This window comes from Xenopus laevis, chromosome 2S (genome assembly GCF_017654675.1).
Source record: "Xenopus laevis strain J_2021 chromosome 2S, Xenopus_laevis_v10.1, whole genome shotgun sequence".
NCBI lineage: Eukaryota > Metazoa > Chordata > Amphibia > Anura > Pipidae > Xenopus > Xenopus laevis.
Window position 1 is genome coordinate 147,246,645 of NC_054374.1, and position 11,458 is coordinate 147,258,102.

The following is an 11,458-nucleotide window of genomic DNA, read 5'->3' on the forward strand; positions in this document are numbered from 1 at the left end:
ATAACTGATGACATCACTACTCGCCGTTTATAAGCATATAATTTACAAGATATTCATGGCTTTTGTGTATTATTATGGAATTACAGATCACAATGCTATATGGATTCATGATAGGAAGATGGTTGACTGATGTGTGCAATGATGGAGAAATGATGGATAGATAAGTGGATGACAGAATTACAGGTAATGATAGATGGATACATGATAGGTTTAAAGTTGATTAATGGAAAATGATATTGTAATGAGATAGATAAGTGAATAACAGATGATAAAGAGATAGATAGATAGATAGATAGATAGATAGATAGATAGATAGATGATAGATAGATAGATAGATAGATAGATAGATAGATAGATAGATAGATAGATAGATGAAAGAAAGAAAGAAAGAAAGAAAGAGAAATAAAGAAATAGATAGATGAGAGAGAGAGGGGTATGAAGAAAGAAGAAAGAAAGAAAGAAAGAAAGAAAAAAAGAAAGAAAGAAAGAAAGAAAGAAAGAAAGAAAGAAAGAAAGAAAGAAAGATGATAGAGAAAGAAAGAAATAAAGAAAGAAAAGATAGATAGATAGATAGATAGATAGAGAGAGAGAGAGAGAAAGAAAGAAAGAAAGAAAGAAAGAAAGAAAGAAAGAAAGAAAGAAAGAAAGAAAGAAAGAAAGAAAGAAAGAAAGAAAGAAAAAGAAAGAAAGAAAGAAAGAAAGAAAGAAAGAAAGAAAGAAAGAACGAGAGAGAATTATAGAAGGAATATGTACAACTAAAATTATATAGATATGAGATAGATGATGAAAGAAAGAAAATAAGAGAAAAGAAAGAAAGAAAGAAAGAAAGAAAGAAAGAAAGAAATGATAGATAGATAGATAGATAGATAGATAGATAGATAGATAGATAGATAGATAGATAGATAGAAAAAAACGAAAGAAAGAAAGAAAGAGAGATGATAGATAAAGGAAGAAAGGTAGATAGAAAGAAAGAGAGAGAGAGAGAGAGAGAGAGAGAGAGAGAGAGAGAATTATAGAAGGAATAAGTACTACTAAAATTATATAGATATGAGATAGATGATGAAAGAAAGAAAGAAAGAAAAAAAGAAGAAAGAAAAGAAAAGAAAAGAAAAGAAAAGAAAGAAAGAAAGAAAGAAAGAAAGAAAGAAAGAAAGAAAGAAAGAAAGAAAGAAAGAAAGAAAGAAAGAAAGAGGTGATGATAACATATAATGGATATGGATATTTTGACAGAATGACAGAGGGAATATCTAGTCCTATAAAGAGCACCGTTATTCTCAGCTGCACCTCCTAATAATGCTGCAATGGGCGCCTGAGAGGAGGGAGAGCAGCCAGGGAGAATTAGATTCATATTAGTTATTAGCCCATTTGTTTGTTGCCTGTAGAGCCAATTGCTCGGCTGAGCTCTTTGAACCCCCGGCTGAAGGTTAAAGTGCAGGGCTTGGTAATGGCAGGAGGAAGCTGTGAGACAATAAAGGTTGGAGTATTTCTCTGGGATCAGCTTGCTGCCTCCTCTTATCTCCTTTACATGCAAATAGCGCCGGGGGGGGGAGAGGTGACGTCACGCGCAGCGGGAGCGGCCATACTAATAGAGGCGAGTAGCACTGGGCGCAGTTGATGAGTGTTGGGCCAATGGGCGCGCGGCGCTGCTGCTGAGTGGAAGTTGTCGGTTGAGCTCACAGGCTGGGGCCGGGATCACAGGCAAAGGGGCTTCCCGAGACGTCTGAGCTGGCAGTTAGAGGGGCACAGGATTATGCAGCTGCCTGGCACCCCCCTGCCACCATGTACGTGAGTTACTTATTGGAAAAGGACGCTGCTGCCATGTACCCTGGATCTATGCGCGCCCACCCGGGGCTCCAGAACTACCCCTCTGCCCCCCAGTACCCTGACTATGCCGGATACCATGCAATGGGCACAGACCATGGGGCACCTTCCTCTGGTTCCTCGGCTGGCTGGATCACCCCCTATGGACCCCCAAGGGATGAATGGGGGGTCCATCCGACGTACTCCCCTGGGCACTCTCACATCAACCCCTCTCCTGTAGGGAACATGGCCTTTAGCCCTGAATATTCCCCGGCGCAGGTGCAGGGACAGCCTTGTGTTGGGGTATTACCAGCTGGGCCCCCACCACCACCCCCTCAGCTATCGCCTGGATCAGAGGATGGTCACCGGCGGCATCACTACGAATGGCTCAGGAAACCCGTCCCCCAGGCCAGCATTGGTAAGGCACCTTAATTGCCCCAACATGGGCTACAACTCCCAGCAGTAGGATGTGATACTTACAGGTTCGTAGTCACTAGTCAGAGTTAAATATATTCTAGAAATAAAGCAAGAAGAGGGAAAATAATCCTAAATACAATGAAACTGACACGACCCAGTTCTGCTTTTTCCTGTGCCCATTCCCCCTGACAAGGGGAAGTGTTAAATTTTAACTTTCTGACAGGTAATTCCTAGGAAATCTTAGTCATACGGCAGAAATGCGCTCATTTTTCTTCCTCTGTGTAAAAATCTGAGGGTTAGAAACCGATTGCCTGGGTTTAAATCGAATTACAATTCCGAGGCAGGAAAAAAAAATACATTTAATTCCTGCGCTGGGGCTGTTGCAATGTGTATTCGTTAGTTTGAAAAATTGCCTTATTAAACTACAGTTGCATTAACATGTTGCTATTGGCTGATCTTCTACTGGCAGGTAAGTGGTTAAATATATATATATATATATATATATATATATATATATATATATATATAGAGTTCGGCTATAAACTTTGGAACTGAAAAGACAATAAATATATGTCAAAAAGAGGCCATACTCAGAAATAAATTGCCATTATTTGAAACTGTAAGACAAGTGAACATATGAACACTTTAGTAGAAATGTTTCACCGGTAATTTATTGCTACAAAATAAAAATAATTTGAATTAGTTGTTAATCTAATACCCTGGGTATAAAGTAGACTTTTTCTCCATTCTCTGTTCTTTTTTTTTTTTTTTTTAGTAGAATTTAAAAACAGGCAAAATGACCCTCGACCCAGTGACACTTGAAAACCTTCGTGTTGCCCTAGTTATGGCCAGTTAAATATCATTTATGTCTTATTAGAATCCTATGAATCCTGCAGCCGCTGACATTGCTTTCTGAGTCATTCATTAAGTAGATATCCCTCATCCATTAATTCTGATTGTGTTGGGATAATAGAGCCTGTGCATTTACTGAGCTCTGACAATCTGCATTTCTGTTGTGCTGGGGGGCTGCAAAATGGGATTATTATATTAAAATTAGAGATATTTATAAGGAGTAGAGTACACCATGCTTTACAATAAAACCGAGGTTTTATTATATTATTTATTAATATATTGATATAAATATATATAGATATATATATTCCATTATACTATGCATATGGGTTGAATACACACCGAGATCTCTTGTGATATAGTCAATTTATGTTGTGAAATCACATGCAAGCCAATATATATATATGCAGATTACATACAAGGACATCAACCATGCACAGATATATATGAGTATTTTATATGTTTTTGTATGCAACCCATATGTACAGTATAATGGAATCTTTATTCTAATATATGCAGGTTGCATACAAATAAACACACAATACACAAAGAAATATATGTATTGTACATGTACCTGTTTTCATTACTTATACACAGTATAATAAAATATTTATTCTAATATATGCAGATTGTACAAATACATATACAATACACAAATAACTATATGTATTGTACATGTACCTGTTTTCATTCCTTATGCACAGTATAATGAAATATTTATTCTAATATATGCAGATTGTACAAATACATATACAATAAACAATATATAGATATGTATTGTATATGTATTGTTGTGCAATCCATATACAAGTATCATGAAATCTTTATTCCACAATCTGCAGATTACACAAATATATATATATATATATATATATATATATATATATATATATATATATATATATATATATATATATATAAAATTTGCAAAAATGCCTGTGCATTTACTGAGCTCTGCCAATCTGCATTTATGTTGTGCTGGGGGGGGGGCTGAAAATGGGATTATTGTATTAAAATTAGAGATATTTATAAGGAGTACACCACGCTTTAGAATAAAACCGAGGTTTTATTATATTTATAACTATATATATATATATATATATATATATATATATATATATATATATATATATATATATATATATATATATATATAATGTGTATTCAACCCATATGCATAGTATAATGGAATATTTTTATAACTATATAGAGTCCATTATAACTGGTATTATTTCATAATAATTTGACTCCACTAGGGCTAATTCTAATTATTTGAAACATAGAAAAAAAAAAAATATATATATATATATGCCTTTTCTGTGCAATGCAAAATATAATACCAGCACCTGAGCAATATATCATTGGAGCTGCAGAGGGGTAGGAGACAGTAGAGGGGTAGGTTTGAGGGGTTACATAGGAGCAGGGTGATGTCCCTTTCACCTGGGTGGCGAGAAAGTCAGGCGACCCTGTCCCCTTGTCATGTTAATGTTGCCTTTGAGCTGCAGCCTTGATTATAAGGAAGAGGGTGCGCCAGTCGCACATCTGTCATGCGACTATTGCTTTGATATCCACCTTGTAAACTATTGTTTCCCCCCTGTGACCGGAAAACACGCTTCAAATAGCAGTAAATAAAGATTTTTGACAAGACCCTCCTAGCAGGAGAATAGGGGGGACAATTGGGCGCAGGACGACGCAAACGCCTGCAGCCTGGCTTGGTATCGAACTGGTTAAATGGGCAATCACGTCTCCAGTCCTGGAATCATTAGTGATTTTCAAAGGAGAAATGAAAGGATTATTTCTAGAATTGGTGACACTGGAGTCTGTTCCAATTCACATTCGATTGTCAGCTCACGTGTAACTTAAAAAGAAATCTATTATTGACATAAAATTAAAACGTTTCACTAAAATCTGCCTACAATGGAGGAAATGAGTCCCTGCTTTAGCCAAGAGAAGCTTTGTTCATGCAGGTTCTGTGTCTATAATTGATTAAAGATTGGGGAAGAGGTTTTTTTTTCAAAGAATTCTTTTTTTTCTTTTGCTTCTAGGGTCAGATCAGGGTTTGGAGTTAATCGGGGTTCTGTTCTGGGCTGCTGTTTCTTGAGAGGCTTCTGCCTGGTTATGGGATAGGCCCACTCCTATTGTTAGGTTCTGCTTGGTTATGGGATAGACCCACTACTATTGTGCGGGTTCTGCTTGGTTCTGGGATAAGCCCACTCCTATTGTGAGGTTCTGCTTGGATCTGGGATTGTACCACTCCTATTGTGAGGTTCTGCTTGGTTCTGGGATAAGCCCACTCCTATTGTGTGGGTTCTGCTTGTTTCTGGCATAGGCCCACTCCTATTGTGAGGTTCTGCCTGGTTCTGGGATAGGCCCACTCCTATTGTGTGGGTTCTGCTTCTTTATGGGATAGGCCCACTCCTATTGTGAGTTTCTGCTTGGTTCCTGGATAGACCCACTTCTATTGCGAGGTTCTGCTTGGTTATGGGATAGACCCACTCCTATTATGAGGTTCTGCTTGGTTATTGGATAGACCCACTTCTATTGTGAGGTTCTGCTTGGTTCTGGGCTAGACCCACTCCTATTGTGCGGGGCTGTTTGTCAGTTTATGTTAATGTCGGGATGAAAGGTTTCGGCGGCGTTTGTTCAGTAGTGGTAATTCCTCCTAAATCTGCAATCTATAGGCCATCTCCCTGATAAAGTCGCTTTGTAGCTCATTGTTCTCCATTCACTAACACTGCCCAATTCTCTCTGATCTGTTTTGTCCCCTCTCCAGGGGGTCTTTGTTGTTCCTTGTAGAGTTTAACCTGAACAAAGTCCCCCTGGCAGGCATTACACACCTACTACAAGATGCATCTGATAGTGCGACATCAAACGACCTCGGTGCCTAAACTTCTGCCCCTGCACATACTCAGCTCCTTTTTTCGTTTGCACACACACTTATTCAGGCACCACACCATACAATTAAATATTTATTACCTGTACTGTTCATTTAGCAATGGCTGGAATAATAAAGGTAGGCGAGCGCTTGGACTGGAGTTGCAGCTGGAGGGCCGCGACTTGCCTTAAATCAAGTCTATCTCAGCTCCAGGTCTGTTTGCATTCAACTCCCAGCATTCCCTGACAAGCACAAGCTGGTAACTGAAATGAAAATTTCTTCTTAACGTCTCCATTTCAATTTGGTTTATTAAAAGGATGCCACTTGGCCCAGGTAGTTCATTTTATTATTTTCACTTACAAATAAACGTCCACATTCGTTCGTCTTCCAAACCTGACACGTTGCCGAATATATTCAAAAGAAATAAAGCGGTAACCCGGAATAAATCCTTGCGATTGTTGAGATCCCAAGCGCCGACTTCTTGATCCCTGAAATTAAAACAAAAAACAAAATCAGTTTTCAAATGAATAAGTGTCTCCCGGTGTAACAGTAATAGTGGCAGGTGAATTCGCACATCATTTTTAATAGAGACATAGGCCGATATTGTAGATTGAGGGTTTCAAGGCGAAATGGGCGCTAATTGTACCTTTTTTACAACACCTATCAAATTAAACATGATTAGTTGTAATATGGGTGTCATTTATATAGCAATTCCCCTCAGATCCTCCAGGGAAAGGAACAGCCATCCATTCACTCCTGCAATAATATTTGTTAAGGCGTTTAATTGACCTAATTTCGTTGTCAACAGCGGCTAATTTGCTAGAATTTATTTTGTGAAATTTCCATTTTTCATGTTAAGATTTTTATTCCTTTCTATCGTTTTGTTTTTACTTTTTTCCCGTTTGTTTTACATTATTGTTCAAGAGTAAAATAACTCTTGGCAAGCTTCAAATTCATGGCAATATGTAAGGGCTCTAAAATACATAATAATAATAATAATAATAATAATACAAGAATAATAATACTACTAATAATAATAATAACAATAATTGCACAATATGATTTTACAAATGAGAAAACTAGGGAATTTCTATTAGACTGCAGTTCAAGAAGTATTTAGAATTTTTTAAATTATATCAAAATACTGCTACTACTACTACTAATAATAATATTATATATATATATATATATATAAATATAATCCAGTAAATGGACCCGCACTCGTTCATATTCAGTGAAATAAATGTGTCTTTATTCACAGGTTCATTTCCAACGTTTCGGTCCTCTCTGGGACCTTTTTCAAGGATAGAAAAAGGTCCCAGAGAGGACCGAAACGTTGGAAATGAACCTGTGAATAAAGACACATTTATTTCACTGAATATGAACGAGTGCCGGTCCATTTACTGGATTGTATTATCAAACTTTGACCAACGCACCACCATCAACCGAATTATATCCGGGAGGAGTGATAGCGTTATTCCAAATTTAAATGCAATTGCGTTGACTGTTCAGGTTTCTCCTGTGCAATATGCCTAACAGTACCACTATTGCATTTTTTATTGCACATAGATCTATACATATACTATATATGTGTGTGTCTACTTTTATTTATATAGTGTAATAAATTATTAGAACAAGCAGGGGTCATTACAATAAAACAAATAGTGAAAAGTACAAAAATAAATATAAAGTACAGTTACAAAAGTAGAAGAGCAGTGACAAAGAGGATGGAGGTCACTGCCCCATACAGCTTACAATCTAATATAAATTGTCAACTGGGAGGGGGGGAGTTATATTATAAATACATGCTTAAATATAAGAAAACAAATGTTTATTCAGTAAATGTTAACCATGTGTGTAGAGACAATGCAGTGTTTTGCGATTGCGACTGACAGCGCTTTTCATTTCTCCCCAGGAACCAAGACAAGGACAAAGGACAAGTATCGCGTTGTATACACAGACCAGCAGCGGTTAGAGCTGGAGAAGGAATTCCATTACAGCAGATATATCACTATCAGGAGGAAAGCAGAGCTGGCAGTCAATCTGGGGCTCTCAGAGAGACAGGTGAGGGCCAAGGAGAGAACAGATTGCACAGTAATAGCGCTGAGTAGCGCTGGGAAACTGCCACATCAGCAACTTTTGCAGTTACCTGCCAAAGCTTCAGAGCTGCAAGCACTTTCCAAAGCCCAAGAGGTTCTGCAGCAGCCATGCCCCAACCCGATCTTTGCATTTAACCTCACTTCCAATTCATATCTTCTTCAAAATGAGATGCTGAGTAAAAGAGGATGGTAACCTCAAAATAAAAATATCAATACGTTCCAAAGCCCAAGAGGTTCTGCAGCAGCCACGCCCCAAACTGATCTTTGCATATAACCTCACTTCCCATTGCTATCATCTTCAAAATTAGATTTTGAGTAAAAGAAGAAGTAAACCTCAAAATAATATATCAATCGTTTCCAAAGCTCAAGAGGTTCTGCAGCAGCCATGCCCCAACCTCACTTCCAATTGATATCTTCTTCAAAATGAGACCTAAAAAAAAAAAAAATAGTCCTCATGACAGAAAGTGCAATTCTAAGGAAGAATAGTTGTTGGCAGTAAATGTATTTGCCTTTCCCTTTCTCTTGCAACAATGTAGCAGAAGGCCTTCACAATGGCCTGGCTTCTGTTGCATTGATACATTCAGGAATTGACTTTAATGTGATATAATTTGTGTAATTCATGTATAGTGGAAAGATCTTGTATTTGGGTTTTGTACCCCATTAGGTTTCAACGTTTGAATTGTCATTTTTACTGGTGTTGACTTATTGTTACCATTAGGGTTTCTATTCTGCTTGTCTCTTCAGTAAAACCGGATTCCCCCTTTATATGATTTTCAATTAACTTTCATGTATTTCCCCTGATATAGTCCGTGAAGTATAAACAGCTCTGTTGAGCACCTTGCCAGGGAATTGTATCAAGGAGGCATACAGATTTTCATGCAGTTTTATTATTTTCTGAATGAACTGTACAGGTATGGGACCTGTTATCCAGAATGCTCGGGACCTGGGGTTTTCTGCATTTCCGTAAATTGCATCTTCATACCTTAAATCATTTTTAAAAATCTGGATTATTTGGATAAAATGGAGTCTATGGAAGATGGCCTTTCTTTAATTCTGGATAATGGGTTTCCGGATAACGGATCAAATGCCTGTACAATCATTATTCCTTGCTTGGGGGTCACACTATGACCTGCCAGTCTGTGGGTGCTTAGAATGTTGCAATTCTCTCATCTTTATCTGTCTGTCCATAGATCTCTCTCTCTCTCTCTCTCTCTCTCTCTCTCTCCCTCCCCCTCCCCCCCCCTCCCCCCTCTCTCTCTCATCTCTCTCTCTCTCTCTCTCTATCTATACATATACTGGAGTTGCCATAATGCATGCTTCTTCTGAACTAGGGTAATGTTACTATGTCCCAGAGCCTTGGGTTGACCTGTTGCTGCCATTTTTTTCACCTCCAGGTAAAGATTTGGTTCCAAAACAGAAGAGCCAAAGAAAGAAAAATCAACAAGAAAAGAATCCAGCAGACTGGCCAAAATGGACCAGACACTCTCAGCCCAGAACCCTCCATTACCCACCACATGATACAACATGCTACAAGTAACGTGGGGGTCTTGCCAAATACTGTCACTCAGTGAAACCCCTACTCCTTAATGTTTGATCATGAGCAGCTCTCAAGGACACTGACCGCCCCTCTCTCTGGATCCCCAGCTGGTTGGAGATGGACCCAGATGTGTGGGAAGTCACTATGAGCAAGACCCTTCTTAGCTGGTTGGACTGATGGGGAGCACCGACAGTTATTATTATATTATTATATGTAACAGACAGTACCACCTCTTCCTGGTACCCATTGGGTCTATATCCCTGGGGCTGCTAACAGTAGCACACGCCTACACAGGAATGGACTGCTATTCATTGGGTGTATTCTTGGGGGTCACTGACAGCACCCCAGGACTCCTGCATACTCATAGACTTTTACATAAAAATCATTTCTCCTAAGAGATTGAAGGGTTTAAAATATGCAGTTAATTTTAATATATTTGTACATAAAATGGTAACAAAAATGATATTTTTATGTGATATTGTATGTCTCAGGGATTATTTGTTTACTTACATATGACCGTGCAGGATGGGTTATTAAAGCGGTAAAGGTCGACCCTCTATACAGTATGGCAGCTCCACATGTGCCAGTTAATGGGAGCAGATGCAACAGGGTGGGGGAAATATTCTGTTAAACTTTAACCATCTTCAAAGCAGATGATAATATGTGATGTACCCGGCAGCCTTTCACATGCAATAGAATAGAGGCAAGCACTCTGACATTTCAGTGGGGGATTACATCCCTTTTATTAAAATATTTTATTGTAAGATATACAGTGTAAGCCGTGTGTGCAGGGTTGTAACTACAGAGGAAGCAGACCTTGCGGCTGCAGGGGGGACCAGGGGGTACAGGGGGCTCCATGAAGCCTTAATTAATGAGCAATGTCAACATATATTGGTAAAAATGGGCAAACTCTGAATATGCTGGGGGCCCAGTAACATCTAGTTACTCCATTGAGTGTGTGGCATACACAACATTTCGGGGGGGTTCTTCAGATACAGCCTCTCCCTTGTCCATTGGAAAGAGACCTTCCCTATATGTAATAAAAGGCAGTAAGTTTGCCTAGGAGCAGTAACCCATAGCAACCGATAAAATGCATTCTTTTAAACAGGTGACCAGTAAATGATACCTGCTCATTGGTTGCTATGGGTTACTGCTCCTTGGCAAACTTAGTGACTTTTATTACATAAACCCACTTGTCTTGTAAGATCAGGGCCTCATTCACTAAGAGCTCTTACATACAGGTAAAAAGAAAAAATCCCAGTGTAAGACCAATAGGTTTTTATCTTACCAGTAGCACATGGGGTCTGGGTGCCCCAGACCTACAGCTCAAGGTGGAGGTATCCAACCAAAAATGAAGATAACAGGCACTCACAGATCAGGCTTGTAAAAGAATTGAGAACTTAATTTTAGGCCACAATGTAAATAAATACATAGCCTAACACGTTTCGTGCCTTTAGGCACTTAATCATTTAGCTCTTACACACAGGCATTTATAAGTGGGATATCCTTCTGCATCATTTTAGTGCATTCCACCCAGGGCCTGTACCTAGGGCAGCAGCTTTAGGGGAGCCTATATTATTAATAGTCCAGAAGAAAAATTCCCTCCAGCCCACCACCGAATACTTTCATCTAAATCTAGTGGCAGTTCCATGGAGAGGAGGCAACTATCTCTTTGCAGACTCTCCTGTACATACATTAGTCGCTGATAGGAAGGGAACAGGCTGAGGTTGGGTGACCAGGGTAGCAGCAGACCTAAATACACCTCCGGTTCTACAGTACAGCAATGCAGGAGTTAACTGATCCCAGTTCTATGGGCATGGTACCACTGGGTGTGAAGGCAAACACTAAATAACGTTAAAAACTGTACATGCCCCAGTT

The 11,458-nt window shown here is 38.8% G+C and overlaps 1 protein-coding gene across 1 annotated transcript; it reads left to right on the plus strand.

The window, feature by feature from the left end:
- The first annotated feature begins 1,598 nt into the window (after positions 1–1,598).
- Positions 1,599–10,348, plus strand: cdx2.S (caudal type homeobox 2 S homeolog). The gene is made up of 3 exons (XM_018250269.1): positions 1,599–2,218; positions 7,860–8,008; positions 9,438–10,348. The coding sequence occupies exons 1-3, from the start codon at positions 1,780–1,782 to the stop codon at positions 9,612–9,614; spliced, it is 765 nt and encodes a 254-aa protein (XP_018105758.1). The 5' UTR covers positions 1,599–1,779; the 3' UTR covers positions 9,615–10,348.
- The last annotated feature ends 1,110 nt before the right edge of the window (positions 10,349–11,458 follow it).

What these genes read in the sequence shown, in the direction of transcription:
- cdx2.S (XM_018250269.1), top strand. Translation starts at nt 1,780, where the DNA reads ATGTACGTGAGTTACTTATTGGAAAAGGACGCTGCTGCCATGTACCCT. An exon ending in CGTCCCCCAGGCCAGCATTG is followed by an intron (nt 2,219 to 7,859) that starts GTAAGGCACCTT and finishes ATTTCTCCCCAG; the next exon opens with GAACCAAGACAAGGACAAAG. An exon ending in TGGGGCTCTCAGAGAGACAG is followed by an intron (nt 8,009 to 9,437) that starts GTGAGGGCCAAG and finishes TTTCACCTCCAG; the next exon opens with GTAAAGATTTGGTTCCAAAA.